Source organism: Crocodylus porosus, unplaced genomic scaffold, assembly GCF_001723895.1.
Source record: "Crocodylus porosus isolate Cpor-Errol unplaced genomic scaffold, CroPor_comp1, whole genome shotgun sequence".
NCBI classification, from domain to species: Eukaryota; Metazoa; Chordata; order Crocodylia; family Crocodylidae; genus Crocodylus; species Crocodylus porosus.
Window position 1 is genome coordinate 34,219,941 of NW_017728911.1, and position 25,235 is coordinate 34,245,175.

At 44.5% G+C, this 25,235-nt stretch overlaps 1 protein-coding gene across 2 annotated transcripts in view; it reads right to left on the reverse strand.

Annotated features, from left to right (window-relative positions):
- IGF1R (insulin like growth factor 1 receptor) overlaps positions 1–25,235 on the reverse strand; it is a 250,493-nt gene that overhangs the window by 31,736 nt on the left and 193,522 nt on the right. For both annotated transcript variants that reach the window (XM_019533782.1, XM_019533781.1), the window contains exons 4-10: positions 22,171–22,316; positions 19,165–19,309; positions 14,308–14,522; positions 11,802–11,928; positions 8,324–8,562; positions 3,207–3,374; positions 2,773–2,977 (exon numbers count right to left, since the gene is read on the reverse strand). In XM_019533782.1, the coding sequence (XP_019389327.1) occupies positions 2,773–2,977; positions 3,207–3,374; positions 8,324–8,562; positions 11,802–11,928; positions 14,308–14,522; positions 19,165–19,309; positions 22,171–22,316 (1,245 nt within the window). The remainder of the gene's footprint in view (positions 1–2,772; positions 2,978–3,206; positions 3,375–8,323; positions 8,563–11,801; positions 11,929–14,307; positions 14,523–19,164; positions 19,310–22,170; positions 22,317–25,235) is intronic.

Sequence of the window (25,235 nt, forward strand, 5' to 3'; positions counted from 1 at the left end):
AGGTGCATCACCTTGCACTTGTCTGTGTTGAAACCCATCCTATTCTCATCCGCCCACCCTTGTAACCGTCTAGGTCTGATTGTAGCCTGTTGCATCCTTCCAATGTGCCCACGTCCCCCCACATCTTAGTGTCATCAGCACTAATAATCAACCACCAAGGTATATGTCAACATAACAGCATGTCGTAGTGATCAGAGGGCTGAAAGGCACTGCCTTACCTACCACTGCCTTCATAGGATGCATAAAGATTTGCTCTATAGCAGTCACTGAAAAAATGTAAAAACACTACCTTCAAAAAAAATAAATAAATTATGGATACAGAATGTGCAGGCAAAAAAAAAAATAAAATAAAAAAGATATAGTCACGTTAGGGAGAGACAGAGACCCACAGATTAACCACAAGGCAAACATAACTAAAATACTGAGGGACTGGACATCAATGACTTTCTGTCAAGCAACTGGCTGTTTTGCTGGAACACCCAAATGAGGAAAAAAAATAGTACCTGAGAAACAACTTAGGCAGCCAAAAATAAAAGCAGATCTTGAGGTAAAAGGACATGAAAATCCACCTAGCCTCCAAGTGAAAGAAAGGAGAGCAAAAGATAAAGGAAATAAAAACCAACCTGAATGGAGGGGGAAAAAACTAAAGAGAAAGAAAAAGAAAGTGACAACTTAGTGCAAAATCTAATTGCTCTTCCATCTTGGGCTAATTTGAAAAGTTATGGTATCCAAGAAGCACAGGTTTACTCTCTCTCTCTGCACTAGGGAAAAGGGGCAGAGTAATGGTTCCCACAGTGCTGTAAAGGCAGCTTCAGCAGTATAAGTGGTTCTGTATGTACCCATCCTACCCTAGATGTGATGGATTACTGCAAGTTCATTAGTAAACTTGATATTACTGCAAGTTTTGAAGTAACCTGAAAACCACATGGTCCGATTCTTTTATTTACTCGCTGTACTTTTCATGATGTCCCAAAGACCGGGAAGGTCCAGGTAGAGTCCGGGAAGCACAACTTTGTCTAACGAGGCTCGTGTTGACATATGAATCAACTTCCCCCCGGGGAAAAAAAAGGAAAAAATAGACATCTGCAAGGAACGAGTTGCTTAGGTTTGTCCCAGAGAGAAATCTCGCCAGGTCATAATCTCACGTTTCCCTGACATTCGGATTTCTTAAAAGTCATTTAATTCCTCTGCTACATGTCTTGGATCCCATCTGCTACCACTGTTGTATCAGTGAAAAGAAGGGAGTGTGTGTGCTTGTGCACATGTGTGCATGCGGACCCCACCTCCTCCAATTCTAAAAGCAAATAAGCTGGGGTGTGGGCTGTGGAGGGATATAGTAAAGCACCCAGCATGTGTTGTTCCACTTAAAATCTTAGAAAGGTCCAATATAGGGGTAAAAATTGTTAATAATTTGTTCAAGCTTCCCTTCTTCCTTCTCTTCCTCAGGTCCAGGAAAGTTTATCCCATACAAACTTAGTAAAGCTGTTCAAATGACAAAGCTCAAGCCAAACGCATTTTTTTTCCTCTGTAAAACTAATATTGTGCGACCTTTGGCAAGGTACAACTTGCACATGCCTTCCAGAGACTCCTGGGCCAAAGCCACCTCTTGTTTACATCACATGGACTGCTCACGACCGACACGCGCCATAACCGGCCAGCCCGTTAACGCATCAGTAGCTAACGCTACTTCCGGATGGCATCTGAAACGCAGCACAAGTCAGCGCAAGAATTCAATGCTTCCACTAAAAGCATTATTTATGGCTTGTATTCTGACAGTCCCTGCCCCAAAAGAGCTTACAGTCCGACACGTCCCTAAATAAAAATACTAAAGATGAAGCTAGTGAAGACAGTAGGCTTTCCAAGACTTAGCTTTACTGTCTCAAAAGACTGCACATTAGAAGTCCTTTAGATGCTGATTTTCCGTCGTTCTCCACCAGCCAGGAGAGCCAACGAGGCTCCATGTGTGATCAAAATCTGACTGCTTCCATAGCAATACAGCATTTGTACACAGTGTGCTGGCTCCATGCTCCAATTATCTGAAGTAAAAACAGCTCACACACGAGGTAAATTAGAAACTTAAGTATCAAACCACTGAAGATTTCAATAGTATCTGCTCCAAGACACCATATAAAATGCAGTTCAACAGGTAAGCCTCCATTAACATGTAAGCAGCAGCCTTCACCATAAAAGAGAAAGCACAATTAATTCCCACCTGCTGAAAGAGCACTGGAAACTTAACACACTCTCCATAATTAGTGCAGATATGAATTAGAAAGGGCAACCATTTTTAATTCTACAAGGCATGAGTACTCCTTTAATTTCTAAGGCCAGATTAAATCTTCATGATGACTTACCCACGTACTTAAAAGGGGGGAGGAGGGGAGGAAGAGAGAGAGGTCATGTTTGAAACCAGTTGTCTGCCATGTAGTGCTCATCTTTGAAACTCTTATAAGCAAAGAATTGCTTAAGTGACCCTTGATTCTACAAAGGAACAACTGCAAAAAGGTCCTTGAACAATACAGGTCAGGACCCTTGCAATTAGCTAAAGTAGGGAGAGGCAGGTAAAAATTAGTAGAGCCTTGGAGAAGCAGGACAACTGCAAATCGCCTTGCTCCTTGTGAGGCAATGTTCTGACGCATTTCAGGTGTTATCCAAAGATGCTTTCAAGTTTAAAAATACCTTGAGCCAAAGGCAATCTGTAACTTTCCCCTAGTCAAGGGAAACTTGTATCATTCCCCCAGGCCAGGACAGCTAAAGGCCAATGTCTCTTACCTGGGGACAAAGATGGAGTTATGCAGGAAGTTCTCAAAGACTTTCCGGTACTCTGCCTCCTCCTTCTCTGCTTGTTTTTCTGCTTCTGTCTTGGGACAGGCACAGCAAGGTCCTTTCTCCCCACCACAGCCCTCTGGCTTGGTAGGCTCAGTAGCTTCTTCTGTATCAATGGTCCCATCAGCATATCTCCGAATAGGGACTTTATCTTGAGAAGAAATAAGTAGAGATTGTGTTTCCCCCCTAACATTACAAATGGATACAGTAACAAACCACATTCAACCCCTCTACCTCCATTTGCCATTGTTCACAGACATGATGAAATGGGGAACTGCAATGTGCACATGAATGGTCAAGCTTTGACCCATGTGAATAATGCAAACTGACAAGTATGCATCTAAGGCATTTTAACACAAAACTACTTTCCATCCCCTTACCTTTGGAGCAGTAGTTGTGCCGGTAAAGGTAACTGTCCTGGGGCTGTTGTTGCCATCGAACAATATAATAAGACAGGTTGCCATTGGGGAGAGAGGGTGGATTCCATTTCACAATGAGTTGGGAAGAAGAGTTGGATGCGGAAATAACATCCAGAGGGATAGACGGCACTGGGGAAGGAAAAAAAAAACCAAACACATAGGCATAATCCATAAGGATAGATTTTTGGGAGAAGGCTGAGAAACCAATGATCCCTAGTTAGTCATTTGGAAAAAACTGCTCATCTCACAATGGGAAAAAGCATCCATAATCTCCCTATAAGCTTACGGATGTGAACATATTAAAAGCCCCAGAGCGAAGACCTGAAGTTGCATTTGATAACATCAGTTGACCTCAATGGATCAAAACTGGCGATCCTCACTCCAGGAGATCTTCCACTAATTTTCACTGGGAATACCACCTTAATAATGGCCCCAGAACTTGGCCTGGAATCTGTATCTGTATAAGCCAGGGGTGTCCAACCTTTCTGAATGTGGGCCCGATCATGAACTTTTTATCACCCAGTGGGCCGGCAAGCCATATTCATATTTTATCACCCCGCGGGCCGTATGTTGGACAAGCCTGAAATAAGGCAAAGCTGGCATAAACCCCCACCTGTGCTCAGCTAGTGACAAACTACAGCAAATGATGTCCTGGACCAGCCATCCCAACAGCTGGGGCCCCCCTTCTGCCTACTATGACCACCACTTGAAGGCAGCCCCAGAAGATATTTGACAGCTGTGTTAAAATATGTGACCAAACCAATGTAGCTGGTGCTCTCACGCAGGCCAAGGGGCTGCCTATGCCACTGCTTCCCCAGGCCTTGCTCACACCAGCAACACCGCTGCCCAAAGTCTTCGCAGTGCTTGGGCAGACGTGGCTGGGGACCAGCCACCGCGTGAGATGGGGGATGACGGCGGAACTGCGGGAGCAAAGCCCATTCCCAGCCTCGCAGGTGGTCTGCCCAGGGTGGCTCCTGGCGGGGGAAGGCCTCACGGGCTGCTCCACTTCTCCACGCTTCCCTGCGGCAAAGGCAAATGGCCCCTGGGAGGGCGCAGGCAGCCGCCACGGCAGGAGAGCAGCACCCAGCCCAGCCGCAGGGAGTGACAATCCCTCTCCCGGACCATCCCCCAAGCAGTGCAGCCCCACGAGCCAGTGCTGCCCAAGGGGGGCCGGAGCGAGGTGGCCGCTGCACTGCAGCCCCTCGCTCGCCCACCTGCACGGCCCAGCTCACCGTGGTGCCCAGCCGCCCACGCACGCAGCTCCAGTGGCCTCAGCGCTGCGAGCCCGGAGGACACCGGCTCCCGCCACCTCGCCCCACAGAGGTCACGCCAGGACCCCACCTGCCGAGGCCCCCCTGGGGCTGCCCTGCCGACTGCCTCTGCCGGGCACTGTGCCCCGTTCCCACCCGGCGGGTCCTAGGAGGTGGGTGGGATGCCGGGGGCAAGGAGCTGAGCCAGAGACAAGTAAAAGCGGGCACTGTCCTCAGCTCGTCCCGTCAGACGCAGTCAGAGCAGCCCCACGCCACGAAGCCCTTGGGGGGCTGGGACCCGGCTCACGTGATGTGGGAGGTCACACGAGCCCGGCCCCATGAGGGTGAGCAGCTCACGTCCCCTCCCCCACCTGCCCTTCCCAAGCAAGAGACCTCGGGCCACAGAAAATGGCTTGGTGGGCCGCACGTTGGACAAGCCTGGTATAAACTATAGTTAATCATGCTGCGATTTTCTTAGTCTATGTAAGTCAGAGAAATTTCAATTCGTATAACAGCAGAATATGCTTTTCAATTGCTACTTGCTAAATGAAGCACCCATCTACACTAAAAAGTTATATCAATTTAGTTTGGTTTCACATGAAAAAGTAAAAATGGCACAACTTTGGAGGTGCCAAGAGAACTTCTGAGAAAATCCACAGCAACAAACAGCCTCAACTGCATGTCTATAGAAACACAGAGCCCTTTCTTGAGGCAAAGTCTTCTAATCTGTAAATTCTCTCCTTGTGTATTGATTGTCAGTATATGCATCACACACTTGTTGCATTGCTGCTGTTGTGTTATATGAATAATGGCCAGTTATTTTCAGCTAACATTTGTGCAAAATATATAGAAAAAGTAAAATATGCAGAATGGGTCTTTTCTTAGTTTTGAACAAACAAAAGGTTTAGTTGTTTCTGCCTGCACCCAGTACCATCACAGCCTTGTTGAATTCAAGGCTGAAGAACAGTGGTAAACTTTCAAGATTTTACTTTTTTGTATCATTTCAAAAGATACATGGCTCCTGAATGATCAATAGTGCAAGAAAGCCTTTCACCAATATGGCATTATCACCTTAAGCATTTGTAGACCTCAGTGTCTCCACAAACTTGCTCCAATACAGAATTATTTTGCATGTACTAGAAAAAAAAAAAAATCACTGTCTACAGGATCAGTCAGATTCGCTTTAGGAGATCCAGGGCAAAAAAGTATGTTCAAATGTCATAACTTTTTTCTTTTAATATACTCAGGTTTTAATGCACTTGGACTGCCGTTCTGAAATACAACAATTTTTAACATAACTGAGACTAACATTAACATTTCCAAGGTAAACAAGATGGCCCAATATTTACTGCCCTCCAAAAAACCAAACATGTGAGCTAGTCATTCATGCAGAAATGAAAACGATGGGCAACAGCTAGACAGAGCTAGAACCTGACTTTAGAGCACCAGAGATTCACCCCCATTGTCTCAAAAATTGACATATTGAGCCATTTTGTTTTTCAGTTACTCAACACAGATGCTCTGCTATTTGAAGGTTTAATAAAATACATTTTGGAAGCTTGAGGGCACCAGGTTGAGCAGAAGGGAACAAGTTCACCCTGTGCTGTGCTACAGTACGAAGAACAGGGTGTTAAGAACAAGCATACTACAGTCTTATGCAACAAGAGCCTTGTGCTCCTCTCTCTACCTGGAAAGGAGATTCTTGCCTACTCTCACTGCTGTATTTTCAGCAAAAAAACTAAAATAGATACTGACCGTAACAAAGTGCAATATTCTTAAAATTGCAACCGACACCCAGGAAAAAGCCAGCTTATTAAATGGGTACTTTGCTTCAGTCTTTCATCAGTCCCATGGGACGCCCCTCCACATTATGGGACAGGGAGGCCTGGGTGAGGGAGATTCCCTGCCCTCCATCAACACTGACCTCATGAAGGAACACCTTGAGAATTGGACACCTTCAAGTCAGGTGGACCTGACAATCTACACCCCAGGGTACTCAAGAAGCTGGCTAGCATCACAGCTCAGCCCCTGGCACGGGTCTTCCTCTGGTGAAGTGCCTGAAGATTGGAAGAAGGCCAATGTGGTGCCTATCTTCAAGAAAGGGAGGAAAGTGGATCTGTCAAATTACAGGCCCATCAGCCCGACCTCTATACTGGGGAAGGTCTTAGAAAAGATGATTAAAAAGAGGCCATTCTTAACAGACTGGCCAACAGCAACATCCTGAGGGATAACCAGCATGGGTTTGTTGCGGGTAGGTCTTGCTTGACCAATCTCATATATCTTGACTTCAAAAAAACCCTTCAATCTGGTATCCCATGATCACTTCTTGGCAAAACTGGCCAACTGTGGCCTCGGGTCCACCACAATCTGCTAGATGGGGAACTGGCTCCCTGGTCGAACCCAGAGGGTGGTGGTTGACGGAAGTCAATCATCATGGTGCCCTGTGACCAGTGGGGTCCCCCCAAGGCTCTGCCCTTGGACCCATATTGTTCAACATCTTCATTAATGATGTGGACACTGGAGTCAGAAGCGGACTGGCCAAGTTCACTAATGACACCAAACTCCGGGATAAAGCATCCACCCCTGAGGATAGGAGGGTGATCCAGCTGACCTTGATGAGCTCAGGAAATGAGCAGATGAGAACCTGACAGTGTTCAACACTGAAAAATGCAAGGTTCTCCACCTTGGGAGGAAAAACCTGCAGCATTCTTATAGGCTCAGCAGTGCTACGCTGGTTATCACTACAGATGAAAGGGACTTGGAGGTCATGACTGACCACAAGACGAACATGAGCCTTCAATGCGATGCTGCGGCTAGTAAAGCGAGCAAAACATTGGCTTGCATCCATAGATGCTTCTCAAGCAAATCCCGGGATGTCATTCTCCCCTTGTACTCGGCCTTGGTGAGGCCGCAGCTGGAGTACTGCATCCAGTCTTGGGCTCCACAATTCAAAAAGGATGTCAGGAGAAGCTTGAGAGAGTGCAGAGAAGAGCCATGCTGAGAGGTGATGATCAGAGCCATGATCAGAGGTCAGGAAAACAGACCTTACAATGACAGGCTGAGCGCTATGGAAAAGCGCAGGCTCAGGGGCGATCTGATGGCCACCTGGAAGTTTATCGGGGTGTTCACCAGGATCTGGGGGAACGTTTGTTCACCAGAGCGCCCCAAGGGATGACAAAGTCGAACAGTCAAACTAAACTACTGCAAGACCGTTTCAGGCTGGACATAAGGAAGAATTTCTTCACTGTCCGAGCCCCCAAGGTCTGGAACAGCCTGCCATCGGAGATGGTTCAAGCACCGACACTGAACACCTTCAAGAGTAGATTGGATGCTTATCTTGCTGGGATCCTATGACCCCAGTTGACTTCCTGCCCCTTGGGCAGGGGGCTGGACTCGATCTTCTGAGGTCCCTTCCAGCCCTAATGTCTATGAAATCTATGAAAATACACCAGGCCCCTCAAATGAACTTCCTAATTATTAAGCCATTTAAAAGCTGGTCACTTTTCCCATCCACTTACCTTTCTTCCAAAATCCAAAGCTAATAAGGGGCATATAGCATGCCTGTACATGAGCCGGGAGGCTGCTCCAACGTGCTGTAATTGCAGCACGTGGCAGCAGACTCAATTAATGGAGCCTGCTGAAGCATGGTAATTACCGCACTCCAGCCCACCTCTGCATCTCATGCATCAGCATCCCTGCGCTTCCAAATGACAGCAGGGGCGCTTTAACTCGGAGGTGCTCTAATTAAAGTGCCTCCCACCCCCAGAGCATGTGCAAGAATGCCCATAGTTCCTTAAAGGCCATAACACCAGAAGCCCAGGATCTTACCTGCAGCATTGGTGCGTATATACACAATCTCGCTCTTGGCTCCATGAATGTGATGGTTCTCCATCATTGTGAGGGTAACAGCCTTGACATAAATGGCATATTGAGTCCAAGGTTTCAGTCCCTGCAGCAAAATCCCAGGGTTGTTCTCTTTGTTTGGGGGCAGGTCGACATCCACCATGTTCCAGCTGTTTGAGCCGCACGCATCCTGCCCATCATACTCTGTCACATTCTTGAATGGTCTGAAATATTTTTAAAAAGTGGCACAGATTGTACTTTTACTTTCTCTTAAAAACACTCAAACGTTCATGAGGGAATCTCACATCAGCCTTGTTCAATGAAACTAATAAAAAAAAGTTTATTTGCTTTTTATAGCAGAATAAAGAACAGAGAATCCCGGAGCCTGGGCTCATCTTTTTATTTCCAGGTGCTATAAAACTCAGAGTTTGGATTTAGCTGGGGGATTTAGACTAAGTAGTTATTGCAAAGGCAGGGTTTCAGGAGAGATGGGTACCCCTAGCTTCCTTTCCTTTCCCACAAAAGGAGAGCTGCTGCCTAATTTATCAGTGGGAATAGACATTTGCAATTCAATCATTCCCTGTCAAAGGAGAGAGGGTGTGCAAATGTTGTCAGCAGTAAGAAACAGCAGTGGTCACAAGACAATAAGAAGTAGAGAGAACAAACCTGCTAAGGTATTCATTTTTTACCTGGTTCCATAAGGGGACCTAGCATCGTGTGACAGGAAAATATCACGCAAATAATCCCTTCCCTAAAGAGACAACTAATTGTTCAGAATAATGACAAAAAAATCCTCATTTCCTCCTAAGAAGATAGGACTAGAAAGCACTAACAGGTATCTGGTTGCCTTGCATTTTGTAGTAATGACAAACCAACTGAATTTGCACATTAGCACAGAAGAAAATCCCAGACTCAGTATAAATGTTTGGCCATAGCTGTATTTCTAAAGTAGCATTGGCTAAAAAGAGAGACAAAACTGATCTGAGGATACTGACCCTAGCCTGCTTTCTCCCATTTTCAAAACCAGATAATAAAATACTTCTGACTTGAATTAATAGAAGCATTGTATTAGCTGGGCAACTAAAAGAGAAGCAACTCCAAATATTTACTGGCAATGACTGAACTTTCGCCATAAGAGCACAAACTGCCCTGATGAATAACTCAGAAGTCTACAAGCTAATCTAGTTCTTCAAATTAAAGAAACACCAATATTTAGCTTGAGATTTTTACATTCCCTTATCGTTAAGCTGTACTCTTTGTACGGATATGGAAAATAGAAGTGTATTTTATATAGCGTTAAATAAAAACAATAAACACTTATTTAACAGAATGATTATTTAATATTTTTATGATATATAGCAAGATTTTAATAATTATTTTGTATGCACATATCAGTATTTGAGGACTCCCACCAACACCACAGGCTCTCTGGGATGCGACAATAAAAGCATTTGAACCATACTATGGTTCCAGAACTTCTGCTTCATTTCTTTCACAGCATAGTTGATGCATGTAAAAGAAACAGTCCTGAACTTCTCTTTCACCCCATCTACCTTAGCCACATCTCTCTCCATCTTCTCAACGCAACTGACTGAATTAATGTGCTTCCCTTTGGAGTACAGCTCACTTACTCCATTACTTCCACTAAAACTACAGAATGACATGACATTTTGGCTCCATTTCTAGCCTCTCTTAGATACAAAGGGGCTGGTACATGGACAAGAAAAGGAAAGGAGAGCGATATTATCGGTCTTCCCAATATAAAAATCAACTCTCTGGCAACCGAGCATCAATCCAGCCAGAAGAGAAAGGACCAAAAGAAGCCCAGCTGTGAGAAATGGCCCCATGTGTAAAAACATCCAGAGAGACTTGGGTGAGACATCTGTTACACAAGGTCCACCAACACTGAGGTCTACACTGTTCCAGAAGAACAGAGCTGAAGGAAAAGCTGTCAGCATTGCCTTGCATGTCAAAAATACATACACTTGTTCCCCTGGTTGAGGAGGAAAAAGGTAGCAGATCTAAATGCATTTTGGTGAAAAAAAAGGTGAAAGATACAGCACTGTTATAATGGGGATTAACTATAGACCACTAAGACAGGAAGAAGAGGTGGACAAGGTACACTTCAAGGAGGTGACAAAATTATCCAAAAGTTATAAAATTATACAGATGGGAGACTTCAAGTTTCCAGATATCTGATGGAAGAATCACACAGCCAACACAAACTGTTGAGCAAGTTCTTGTGTGGGGGACAACTTTCTGCTCCGGAAACTAGAGGATCATCTACTTTGGATCATGTCCTGCCCAACAGGGAAGACCTGGTAGAGGATGTGAAGATGACTGGTAACTTGGGAGGAAGTGATCACAATATGACAAAAATTATGATCCTGGCACTGGGAAAGCATGAGGTCAGCAGAACAAAGACACTGGATTTCAAAAGGCTGATTTAAATCAACGTGAGATAATACGAGGAGAGACTGAAGGATAAAAGCACCAAGGAGGGCTGGAAGCTTCTAAAGGGCACAGTACTGGAAGACCAACTGGACAGCAGCACTACGGGAAAGGATCTAGGCATCTAGCTGGATCACAGACTCAGTAGGAGCCTGCAGTGTGATGCAGCCACAAAAAGGCAGATGAGGTTTTGAGTTGCATAACAAGGAGTATAAGTTCGAGATACAAAAGGCGATGGTGCCTCTTTCCTTAGCACAAGTAGGTCTCATCTAGAGTACTGTGTGAAGTTTTGGGCTCCTTGTTTTAAAAAGGACACACAGAAGTTAGAGAAGGTCCAGAGGCAGACAACAAAAACAATAAAGGGCTTGCAAGACCAGCCAAACAAGGAGAGGCTGAAGGAGCAAGGCATGTGCAGCTTATGGAAAAGGCACTTAAGTGAGGACATAATAACAGTCTTCAAAGACCTATTTTTCTATGATTCTACTAACTTTACTACAAATCTACCATGAGCAGCATGTAGCTACCATGAGCAGCCTGTGGCTGTAGCAACCTGCCCAAGTTAGATAATCTAAATAATCTAGAATTTAAGTAGATAAAATACAGTCTCCAAATTTTTGCTGCTCTTAAGCCAAAGTCCTGGCCAGGAGAAGAAAGAGCAAAAGTCTAATGCACTTTCAACAGAAGCCCTGAAAATAGCCAAGCATACGCTGGAAGATGCCCCCTGAATTTTAAATAAAAAAAAAAAAAAAAGAAAGTCAGAAAACAGATCCCAAACCCCCCACTATTTTCAGAGGCACGTTGTTTTATACACACTGTCCAAACAGAACCTTGTAAGGAAGGGCTACTAGAGAACGAAGTGAGTACACAGCAAAGTAAGAATTGCCCAAGGGACTTTGCTGACTCACTTTATTCTTCATTCAGCCAATAAACACAACGGTCAACAGAGAAATCCTATCCACCAGGCCTGCTATCTGCTGAATGACATCATGACTCTCTGAACACATATACTCACGCCTCTTTGTAGTACACAGTGAAACTAATAAGGTCTCTGTAATCCGGAGGGCGGTATCGTTCCCAGGTCAACTTAATGCGGTTCTTCAGGGTGGTGTTGGAGACAAAGCGCAAAATATGGCTTTCACCTGCAGCAAAAACAAATGACAGCAACTGCTGCAGTCAGTCTGATTCACCTCCTAGAGACTGGACGGCTGCAATTCGTGAAGCTCTGCACTTTGGTGCTCTCTAGCTCATGCCCGGGATACCATACTATAGTGTGGATTCCTTAACTTCCTACTCTCCTCCCTCACCCCCTTATTTATGCCAAAGCAGCTGGTGAAGATTTGGTAATGACATTACAATATATAGAAAAAATGCACTCCGCTACTTCTACAATTTAGTTATAAAACAGGACATTTAAGAGGATCATTAGAATAATGGCCAAAGATGCTCAGGATTTTCTCAAGATTGGGAGCCAGGCTGATGCATAGTTAGGTGCATGAAGGTGGCCCCCTACATCCAAGTTCCACTGCCTCTTTGTCCCAGGTCCCAGTGTGCTCCCAACAGTTGCTGCTCTTGTCCCCTGCCCAGAAGTGCCACAATATGGTTTGGAAGTAGTCCCACAGCAGCCCAGACTCCATGCTGTCCTGTAGGGCATTGTCACCAACCACATGGATGTTGGCAGAAAAAAGCAAGGAGCAGACCTCAAGAATGAGCCTTCCCAAAGCCTTGGTCCTGTTGGCTTGCACTTGCACACTGAAGCATGCCAGCTTGTACACAAGCTGGAGGAACACACTGAGCAAATGCTGGAAGACCATAACTCTCCACCTAAAGCAGTACAGCAAGGACATGACCTCCCAGCACTGACCAAGCAGACAGTTGGATAAGCCAGAGGCAAAGATCCGTTCCGGACTTGGGAGTATAACTGACAGGCTTTCTGGAGAGGAAACTGCCTGGCCAGGTGTGCGGGTGGATCTGCACTCCCAGCACAAGGGCTGGCTGGTGATCCATGGGCAGATCGCTAACCAGTGCTTTCCTCTATGCTTGGCTGGCCTCAGGAACCGTCAGAGACTGGGCCCCTATAAGACCCACTGGGATGTCTACACAGTGACCCTCTGGCTCATGTGCTCCCACTCAGCATTTTCAGGTTCCAAGCACTCAAACCCTGTAATGTCTGTCTACCCCAGGTGCTCTAAATTTCTGTGGTGTACAAAATTCAGTGGCATCAGTAGCACTGCAAATGTAGTATTTGTCCAGACTCTGAAAATAAAGTGGTTTTTACCCTCATGCACCGGCACTAATGGAACTTCTGTCCTTCCGAAAGCATTTTAGTTTTCATCAATTCTTTTGCCGCACACCCTGCTTGGAGAGTCAGGAAACTTTTTGCACCAAACAGGCAGTGGCTGGGAATCACCTCAGTGGTAGCAAGGACAGTACACCTGCAGTTCCTACAGGACTGCAAGCACCCAGCCTATTCAATGCAAGAACACTTGCACAACAAGAATTATATCACCTATGCTGGCTCATCATGCCTAGAGGGACATCTGGTGGCTTAGACATCCCAGCTTTGTGAACACAACCCATTAACAAGTAGACTCCCCTTATAAACATCTTAAAACAACTCAATTCCTAGCATACAATTTAACAGGCAAAATATATACCAGGAACTCGCATGGTGCCAGGCTCATAAGTGATCTTTTCTTAACTATCTTTAAAATGGAAGAGCATTTGTATATTTGTCTGCAGAACAACAGGAAAGATGTAAAGACCTCCTGAAGTTCACAGGAGTTATTCCATCAATTTGAAACAAGTCCCTTGAGAAGATCTCTGCATGGCTCCACCCCAATTATAAAGGAACTGTAACTTTGAAATGTTGAGGAACTAGAAATACCGCTTTGAAATTGGAAGCAAGGAATTGAGAATAAACAAAAGCAAGTTAATCTGAAATGCAAATTTATAGCAGCTGATAAATGGAAGTCCTCACCATCAGGGACAGTAGGAGCATGAATTAACAAAGTATCGATACTTAACCAACTGCTTTGCACTGAAAAAGACATCGAAACAAACACTTTTGCAGTTGTCTTCTCAAAATCACTCCCCATCTCCAGATATATAGCATTGTTAGACCGGTTTAGAAGCTCCCTTAAGGAGAAATATTTAAAAAACTAGACAAACTATGTACTAGTCAGGGGGTAAAAAAGGTTACTGGCAGAACTGATTGCTCTCTCTCATAACATGGGTATTTCTAGCTATGCTGCTATTACTATACGAATTGCTGTTGTGAAAAACTGATATTAGTTAAATAAAGTATTTTCTTAAGTGACTCAGCAGCGCTGTTTTCAGCTGCTATGTAACAAGCTGGCTCTTTGCAGGGCACCACTGAGCCCTGAACCACAATTTGAGGACCCTCAAAATAAAATCAAGTATTTTAGCTGCTAACTTCTGGATTCCATGAGCTTCAGTATCATGCTTTCAGGTTAAACAAGATGAGGGCTTGCTTTAAGTTTGCTTTATCTTTGACTTACAAGAGGCTCTTTCACCATTGTTCCTGGGATTTATATCTCCTTTGCTCTGCCGCCCCTTGGTTCCCGACACATCCTCCATGTGGTAAATTTCAGACACACACAGCTTGGGATTAAATGCAAAGTACATTTTGCCTTCCTTGATGGTCAAATTGTGGTGGTTCCAGTCCCACAGCTGCTGCAGATTCTGGTTGTCCAGAACATAGAAAGAATAATTCCTACAATGAGACATTTAAAAGCAAGTTAGTTTTATCACCAGTTCATGGGCTGCTCCCATACAAACCATCTGAGCCAGGCAAAACTCTTTTTCTTTAATGAAATCTCTGATTAACCACATGAATTGAATGCACCCTCTATTCATATGATGCAGAATGAATACACCTGGAATCTCTTTGGTCCATGGGCACACATTCATTTAATGGCACGTTGACATCTGTTCCCTGATCCCAACAACAGCCCCTTCTGCCCTGCCATACACGCATGGCAGGACAAGCAATTTTGGGATGGGGAAAATCAGATTTAAACAGCAACACTACTACTTGCCACTGCAGGAGGCGGCCAGGATCACGATCCCAGGCTCCCCCTGGACTGGCCAGTGACAGCCAGAAGCTCAGTGAATAGATGTAGTGATGGGATTGGGACCCAGAATCAGCCAACTGTCAGCCTCAGCCAGAGGACCAGAATGGAGCCAGCTGGAGATGTCAAGGCTGTCCCAGGCTGGAGGTGTCAACCAGGCCCCGCCATACAGCTGACCTCAGGCTTCATAGTGGGGGACCTGCCATGCATTCGGTTTAAGGAATGACAGAAACCAGCAACATCATTACATGTCTTTTGTGAAATACTTGTGGTTGGTTTTGTGTTTTGTGGTACCATTAATAATTGCCTGAATGGCTGGAGGAGTTACTATTTAAGACGCGATCAAAAAGTTAATCGTGTCTTGAGCATAATGCCTGGCAGGGGCCTTTAGCTGACAAGGAGTGCAATTGCTCTAAGTTGGCTAATGGAGTTGAAAAGGGAGTACGTATGGGTTACAGTCAAATTAAATGCATTTTGCCAGGAGAGAAAATATTTACAAGTGAGATGCAGAGCTGCACTACGCACTAACAGCCGGTGTGTATTTTGGACACTGACTTCTTTGCAGTCAATGACCAAGAATTATCCTTGCAGCAGCCTGTGCAACATTAATGAGATGAACATGCACTATCATCAGTCATGCAAGTAAATAATTGCAGATAAGCCTTTCAGGAAAGACCCAAAGCAAGAGGCAGTTAACTTACAAAGCAGCTTCACAGCCTTAAAACCTCGTTTAAGAAATATGCAACGCCAGCCACCTCATCTCCGACCCACAACAGTGGTAATTGGTTTTTGAAACGGATACGTTTTAAAGAGACTTAACTAAATTTTCGGACAACCAAGCGACTGGAGTGGAGTACGCCCCTGCTGGTGTTTTAGACACCTGCAAACAGACTGGGTAACAGTTGTAAGTGACTGAGGATCATACATTAAAACCATCTGCACAAGTTTGAACAGAAGTTTAAGGCAAGGAAAACAAGTCCTGGGGGCTCATCTATGCACTGTAAGTATAAATTTGTGGAAGTTATTCTGGTATTATCCACGGCACCAGTGAAACCACATCTGCAAAGCTGTACAGCCACAATCACAAGATAGGTAAACGTCTTGCACAGACGGTAGAAAATGCTGCTACAGAGGGCAACTGAAGTGCGATCAGGGCTTTGGAGGTATAAGTTATAAATAAAGATTATATCAAAACTTGGCCTCCACAGCTGTGGAAAAGAGTCAAGATGCCAAGGAAGATAGCATGGAAAGAATAGGAATTTCTCATTAGGAAAATGATCTGCTGTCAATCAGCTAAAAACAATATCTAAAGGCATAGAGCATTAATGTTTTTAACTGTCTACTCCAAACCCATGGTAAGTGAAAGCTACACTGCAGCACCTTACATCCGTTAAATCCAGGGATAAGCTGCCCCCAGTTAGCGTCCACGTTCAGTGGTGGGACAGGAATGAACAGATGAAATAGTTACTGCAGAACAACTCACACATGGTAAATTCCTTCTCTCTCTCTAACTCAATCCACTCCCTTAGTCTGTCCAGAGCCATATGGAAATATGGGATGAGCTATAACTGTGAGCAGAAACACACAGTATCTTAGGGAGTTTATACACATGCTCCGAGAGGGGCTGGAGTGGGTGGGGGGGCTGCTTTAATTAGAGCAGCTCTGAGAGCCGCCCTAATTTAAGTGCCCCCACACTGAAAAATGGCAGCAGGGGCACTTTAACTAAAGCTCATTCAACGAGCTTTAGTTGAAAGCGCCCCCACTGCCATTTTTCAGTGCAGGGATGGTGATACACGAGATGCTGGAGTCTGCTGGAGCATGGTAATTACCATACTCCAGCAGACTTGATTAAATGAGTCTGCTCTGATGTACTGTAATTACAGCCTTGCGACACATGTATAGACAAGCTTAGGGCCCACGTTTTGGGGCAAGACCTAAACAATCTGAACAGATACTCATCTTTCCTGAGGCATCCCAGGGTAGTGCTACTTACTTTCCAGCTCCATGATTCACAATAGGATGCCATCAAATCCGTGAGGGTGCCATACAGTACTAGCACTTCGCTATGCTAACACCTATACATGATTCACAAGATAAACCCAACAGATTTCAAATAGGAATACGGAGTGTCAAAAATATTCTGACCTACCATGGGCTTACTGAGTCCTCTGCAACAGAAGAACAGCTCTGTTATTTTTCCACAGTCAAAAATGAGTGAAAGCTAATAGCTAGCATTCACCAAGGGAGGCCTGGAGTCTAAAAAGGTTAGAACTACTGGCCGAGATGATAGGGAACCACAAGGCATACCACACATGGGTGGCTAAGGCAACCAGTATGTGTGAAGCCACTGAGGAAGGGGATTCTGTAACAAAACACACAGCACATGATCATGTGTTTAAAAATGATCCCCATTTATCTGAACTCAGCATCAGCAGGCCAGAATAAGTCTGTATGGGCAACCGACACATTTTTTTCTTTATTTCCCAACTCCAAGGCTTGACTTGCAATATCTTCTTTTTCTTAATGTAGGTATTTAATGTGCATTATAGGTGATGCTGGCAACAGCCACTACAGTTATGGCAGAGTAATACTTCCCTGTTTTGAATTGTTAAATCACTCTGCCAAACTAACTATACAGACTGAACTTTTCCATGCCAGGTGTCTGTCTTAGGCTGAATATTTTTACAAATGTTATTATTTCAGATCGTGGCACTGCCCAAAAAAGCGCTTGTCCCCCCCCCAAAAAGGGGGAAGGGATGGTCCCTAATCCAAAAGCGCATAATGGCAATAATTCTTTAGCAGGAATTGATTTGGCTTCCTTTATGAACCCCAACTTTCTCAGCTTCACTGTTTATTGTTCCACTCTTGAATCAAAGCAATTTAATAAAGCCCAGTTCATAGCACTGCTGTTTCCTTTCCTATCGGTTACGCCTGCTGAGATGTAAGATTCCATAAATGCAATGGCTGCTTAAATTCACAGCTGCACTTAAAAAAAATAAATTAATAAAAAGCAAAAGACAAATTGATAACTGTACTATCTGCATGAATATACCACATCATAAGCGAGCTGAAAGAGCCTTGGGCTAGGCAAAGTGACACGGCTCTTGGATTTCCAATTAGAAACAAAGTTTGTCCAAAGAGCCAATGTTCCTATTGAAAAAGACAGAGTGCTTTTCAAGTGCAGAATGAAGAGCTGCCCTTTAACTTGCTCTGTCAGATGGTGGAATTTTAAGAATTTAAGACTGACCAAAGAGTAGCCTGAGAAAAAGAGGGAGGTTTGGAAGAATCCCTTATACTGTAACTTTATCCTGTCGGGGAAGATAAATCAGAGGCATGCAACCTTTCCCATGACCTTCCCACCACCTTTTTCCCAAATGACTGCCCCAAATTCTTAGTTTACTAGTTTTCTTATTAGTAAGAAAGGCTCATTCCTCCTACAGTGCAGTGATTTAAACTTGGGAAACTATTTTATTTGGGGAAGAGACAGAGCACAGCAGTTTCCAGGTGGAAAGTCATCCCTACCTCAGCACTGCTAACTTCACTTCTACAGAATGCAAACCTCCTTTCCTCCTCCTTTCAGTCACCTACTACTCCTGGATCTGTGGTGTACAGAAATGGCACAACACACTGTTAAAAGTATATCATAAGCTATGTTATGGAGTCAAAACAATCCAGGAAGCTGATCAGTAAACTTTTCAATAAACCAAGATTACTTTCCAGGCTCAAACTCATTGTCTAGGTTAAGAGACTTAGTTTCTTCACAGTACTTTGTGGAGGGCTCATTTGTGCAGCTCCTGAATACTCAGATTAGTTCCAGGTACATGCCCTGATCTTTTAGTTAGTGAAACTGCTATTCTTCTCTAGGTGACATTTCCATAGACCTCAGTTAAGGACACAATACTAACAAACTGCAATGACAAAAGAGCAATGACTTCTGATTTCAGAATGCACTGGAGCATCAAAAGCAGAACATGTCTAGGATAAAAGCAAAAACTGCTTAGATATACAGCATCTCCCAAAGAAAATCTTTCTGCAGGAGAAAAACAGCAGCAGCGTTACCATAAATATATTTTTAATATACTCATCCAGCTGCTTGCACGCTAGTGAATCAAATGAATGATGATGGTGCAATGGTAGTAAGTAGAAGACAAATACTGCACGTTAGTGGAAGTGAAGGCTATATAAATGGTACAAAAGTATTCATTAGAAGACATATTTTCCATGCCTTCCTGTTAGGCTGAAACTGCCGCTACAAATATAATCTTGCTCAGTTTGAGCACTTACCCATCCAGCTGTTCCTCTCCCAAAATATACCGGAGATTCTTTAGGAAAGATAAGGAAACCAGTGCATGTGAATGACGAATCTTCACATACCCAGTGACCGTCTCAATAAGGCCCATGAAATTCTCCAGCTCTGAGGCAATATTATCTGCATTAACAGGGAAGAAAATGGGTGCTGTTAACACATGCAATGGTACAGTGTTCCTTCATGTTTTGCTTCGCTCAGAGATTGCATAACAAAAGGAAACACTGATATTTGCTGCTTTTGTAAACAAAAATAGATTTGCCTTGCTGCAAACCAGCATATATTATTTACCTATGCAAGCAGACAGGTGGAGTACAACACTTTAGAACTCCATTCATAACTTTTATACTGATGTGCCTTCCTTTGCACAGATACTCCACACTTGTCCCAGACCCAAATTCTGAGCTGTCAACAGCCAGTCTCTAGGCCAAACTGAACAGACTCTTGTAAATTTAGGCATCTGTGAAACTGCCACTGCTGTTACACAAAGTGACAGAGGTAAAACCCATTAATTAGCTCAAGATGAAATGCTCTGCTGAAGAACATGGCATCAGACCAGAGATTAAGCGAAGTCAGAGACAGTTATTTTACTGTCCTAAGCAAGCAACAAGGATACTGCTATTTTAACAGATCTTCAAAATAAGGAGGGGGTGGAAATCACAGAAGCCACTGTCCTCATGCGAGGAGCATGATGCCTACAAGAAACGCCATTATGGACAGCAGCTACAAGAATTTAAAAGCCAACTTTTAAAGTGTTAAAAGGTGAAATGGGCTTTATGGGGGAGGGGGCAGTAAGCACAAAACGTTGCCTACAGCTTGTTCAGTATGGTTTGCATCAGCAAGGGCTGGGGAACTGCTGATTTATGAACACTTTGGTTCCAAGTACAACATGAGCTGGCAGAACTTTGAGGACAAAACCGTAATGATACCTTCATGGAACAGGGCTGGCACCAGGTCCAGGTTGTACAAGGAGGGTCACAGGGAGCACCCTCTGAAGTAGAAGAAGATACCTGGACTTGGTCCCCAAGTCAGGAGACTAAAGCTAAATTAAGTTGTGGGCATGGTTCAGACTACTGGTAGGGGTCTACCGAAAATTGGAGGGGGGGGGGGCACTTACCAATTTTTGCAGGTTGATCATGGTGTAAAGTTCTCATTCCATGGTCATTTTGCAGCTGTCCCACCCCCCCAGCACTGATCGACAGAGAGGCCCCACCCCTTGGCGCTGGCTGGCAGAGAAGCCCCGGGGGAAGAAGGGGTCAGTCACCATCTTGATGGCTGATGGCCCTCAGCATCTATTGGCAAAGAGAACTCAGGGGGGGGAGGAGCGGGGAACAGGACTAGGGGCCACCATCTTGGCTTCTGCTGCCCTTCAGCACTGATTGATGGAGAAGCCCTAGAGGAGTAAGAGGAATGAGGGAGCAGCTCTCACTAGGGAGGCAGCATTTTATTTTTAAGGGGTTTTTTGGTTTAATTTTGTGGATTTTGCGGTTTCTGCAAAATCTGCAGAACTGCAAATTAAGTAGATTGTTAATTAATCAGCAGTCAGGCAGGTAGTTAGCTGCATTAGCCTGAAGTTAGTTGGAAGGCAGGGCAGTGCGGCACTTTAGAGACTAACTTGTTCAGAGACATATGAGCTTTCGTAGGCTACAGGTCACTCAATCAGATGCCATGAAACCATCTGTGACACCATATCTATGTTATCATAGCAGCCGACAAAGTAGGCTGTGGCCTACAAAAGCTCACGCCTTTTTGAACAAGTTAGTCTCTAAAAGGTGCTGCACTGCCCTGCCTTCCAGCTGACTTCAGGCTAACACAGCTACCTACCTGGCTGACTGCAGCTCATCTGAGCTGTGCACAGCTTTAGTTGCCTAGTTGATGAACAAACTCCGTGTATCCTCTTCCACTTCAGAGAGGAAGATGCCACACTGCCCAGTCTTCTGCCTGTTGATAGTCAGTCACTTACCACTTTAAAGAGCTGGGAAAGGATATATTTTAACTTATTTTTAGTTCCCTGGGAGAATATACACTTGATCTGAGCCTTCAAGAGGCCAAGAAGCAATTTCATTCTAAACATGAAACGGACCAAAAATTATGTTATCATACAGTGCTCAGGAGCAAAAATCTATTACTCAGCGACCTGCATGGAGTGACTGAAGTAAAAGTTGTTCAAGGTCCTGGAGAAGACGAGCCTGTCCTTGCAGATGTGAAATATAATAAGACAATCATAGTTTCATAGTCGGTAGGGTCAGAAGGGACCTGAGCAGATCATCAAGTCTGACCCCCTGCCATGGCAGGAAAGAGTACTGGGGTCAAATGACTCCAGCAAGGTGTACATCTAGCCTCCTCTTAAAGACCCCCAGGGTAGGAGCCAGCACCACTTCTCTTGGAAGCTGGTTCCAGACCCTAGCCGCCCTGACTGTGAAGTAGCGCCTCCTCAATCCACTCACTACTCTTTTTAACTCCTTGGATATAGCCATAAGTAGGAAACCTAGCACCCCACAGGCTACAGTACACAGGCACAAAACTCAAGGCACTCCAACCTACACTCACCCTTGAAGGCATTTGGATGTTTATTTCAAACCAAAAAACTAATAATGGCTTTGAAGCTTGACATCTGTTGGAGTGCTCCCAACTGATGAATCACTGTTCTGACAAACCGTATCCAGAGTTCATTTCTGTTTGGACATGCCTTGGAAAGGGCCAAAACAATGGGGAGAGCAAGAGAAGTGCAGTGTTGGATTTGACTGGTTAGGTTACTTCACACACAGTGGTTCAGCACCTGGATGACGTGCACCAAATGGTGTGCTGGAGAGTCCTGACGCAAGTACGAAACTAGCAACTGCTTTAAAGACCTTGCTTTTAGTATTGGTCTTTAGCGTTCTTGTCTTTGTACTGACGTGTACACACACATACACATGCATGCACGCACGCATGCACCAACATTTAAAAACCTTGACAAAAGCTCCGAAAAGGAGAATACTTACTTCCACGGCGGATGTTAATAAGCAGATTCCCCTTGAGCACAGTGCACCCCTGCAACATCTGCGCTGACGTGACAGAATCAATGGTCTTTATTTTCTCCTCCTCACAGATTTTTGGACAAGGCCCTTCACAAGGGCTGCAGAATATGCTGGGTGGGAAGGAAGAGAGACCAGAAGTAAAGACTTGTGGCTTTCACAACACAGAGTTGGCTGATCTGACATTGTTTTGGAAGAGGTTCTCCATTTGCAACATCAGAAAGCACAAATTTTTCAAGCTGGGAAAAAGACTGCCTCTTCTGAAATGTGTTTCATGCTTTAGGGTTGTTGGTTGTAGCTGTGTTGATATAAGGACGTGGGTAGACAAGGTTCTTTGGGTAGATGCAGTATTTTATTAGACCAACTAAATAGTTATTTGCAAACTTTTGGGCACAAACACCCTTCTTCCAACATAGAGTCAGTCTGCTGGTGAACCGTGCGCTGTCCTGGATTTTGGCTTCTATTCTACCCAGCAAAGCACACAATTCACCAGCAAACTCTCTCTATTTCGGAAGAAGGATGTTTGTGCCTGAAAGCTTGCAAACAACATTTTTGCCAACTATTTAGCTGGTCTAATAAAAGATACTGCATCTACCCAAAGAACCCTGTCTCCTGAAATACGACTGTCTCCTGATTCCATGCACCTATGACTGCATGGTGCCACTGCAGTGATCCCGGGCAGTGGCACACAGCTGTAATTACCGGAAGAGTTAAATACATTATCAGCAATAGAGGAAGTGATTCCTGATATACTATCTGCAAATCAGTTTGTGAAATGCTCTGGGATCCACCTAGATGAAAAGCCTATTCAGAGCAAGTCCCGGCCCTTGCATTTTCACAGTTCATACAGCAATAAGGGCAAATCAAAAAACACAGGAGAGGTCACACTGCCCTCTCTCACATACGAGCAGCAGCAGTTCACTAATAACAAGCTGAGGATAAAGACTTTGAAGGAACCCAATTCCCAATGAACTTCAGCAGAGGCTGGGTGGGCACCCTACTCCATTAGGCACCTTGGAAAGACTTCAGCCTTCTTCCAATTGGGCCAGGGCTAACGCTTGAAACACTGTTTTTACTTACTGTGTATTGTTCAAATTGGTAACCGTCTCGATGCCAGTCTATCCACATTTTCTGGCTGAATTGTAGGAAAGTAAGTTTCCCCTGAATAGAAGTTGGCAACTACTGGTAAAGAACAGCTTCTGTTCTTACAAAAGCCCACAAGAGAATCAAATAACCAGGAAAAGGACCCAAAGGGTTAAATGAATTAAAAATACTAAAATAAAACTAAAACATTTGCCTTGGTATTTTTATTGCATACTCAAAAACACTTAGTACAAGAGTCAAGATGGGGGTGGAAGGGAAGAACACATTGAAGTCGACCCAAACATTAGTTGAGTGCAATTTTTATGGTCCTTTTGAGGGGGGGGGGGTGGAAGGGTATAATTAAACCTCTGCAGCAGATTACCACTTCATGGAAACAAAAGCAAGCAACAGGAAAGAAAACCCAGGTTCTGGAGACAAAAGCCCTGTATCACACAGCGGTGCGCAAGGGCTTCCTGTTTATTGCCGAAAACGGTAACCGGACCCACTTTTGCTTCAGCTTCGAGAAACCAGTAATCTGATACAACAGTTGTTTTCCAGGCACAAACAATGAAAGGAAGGAGCTTCCATGACTCTGCCGTGAGCTCCCATTTCAAATGCTACACCAGAACGTGCCATTAGCCACTAAGAGCTGCAGGCATGGGCAAGAGGCACTTGAGCCAGAGTCGGTGTCAGAAGAATGTGAGCAACTCCCCACATTTGCAACTACTGGTTAAAACAGTCTCTGGGAACCTGGGGGATAAAACATTCACTGGCCTTGAGTTACAACTCTCTTTAGTCTTTGCCGCGAAGGCAGAGCTTTGATAAGATAAGCTGTCTGGCACAGTGGCTTTTATGAGAGTGTTTTTAAAGTGGAGAATAAGAGCCACTCGGGAAGACAGCAAGGAAAAAGTTTTGCAGGTAAATATCTGGCCCCAAGCTAGCACAAAGCTGCATTGTTTGCATCTGAATGTCAACTGGAGACTTTCCAAGGAAAGTGTTTGTCTGGATGACATTCACTCTAGGAAAGGCAGAGCAGGGTGGCACCTCTCCCTCGGAAACGGCGTAGGTTCCTACGCTCACCACACCCAACTCACCTGCCCAAATAAAGGTGAAGCCAGGATACAAACTACAAAAAGCCCAAGGAGCCCAACAGTCCTAAGAGATCTCCCCTATGCCTGAAGAAGAGTGTTTGTGCCCAAAAGCTTGCAAAGAACAATTTTTCCAACTAGTTAGTTGGCCTGATAAAAGATGCCGCATCTATCCAAAGAACCCTGTCTGCAAGAAAGTCAAAGGCTTTATAAGAACAAAGGGTTAATCGGTGGCCATCGAAAATTGTTTTCTTGGCCACTGAATAAACTACAAAATGGGAAACACACCTATCAGGCCACATTATTTTAAATTCCAAGAATTATCGATGAGTCACGGTAATTTTCACGGGAAAAAAAAATGCATTCCCTACAACACCGTGAGCTGCTGTGCTATTTTATAACCGCCTGTGCTAGCATTCTGTTCTGAAGTGGTGCTGGTGTCTTCTAAGAGCAAAGTAAATTAAGTGAATAAATCTACAGGCAGCAACAAAGCTAGGCACTTGGCTAAAGCACACAGGCCAGAAGCAGAATACAAGCATGCACAGAACAATTAATGTGTGGGAAACAGAAACGATCTGCTCACTGGATGGCAACACAGAGCAGAACCCCTTTCTGACTATTTCCTGATGTTTCCACATACCTCTTCCAGCCCGGCTTGGTTTTCACCAGGCAGTTTTTTCTAATTTCAAAATCCGGTCGCACACTGTGCCAACTGCTGGATATGAAAAGCTATGAAAGCTTGGGCAGTGTCCCTTGCACAAAAATGCAAGACTGTGGCTGGGGCAAGGCTGAGTTGTGGTGACAAGACTGCCACAAGGAAATCAAACTCCGCTAATAGCTTGCAACCCATTAGGCATTGAG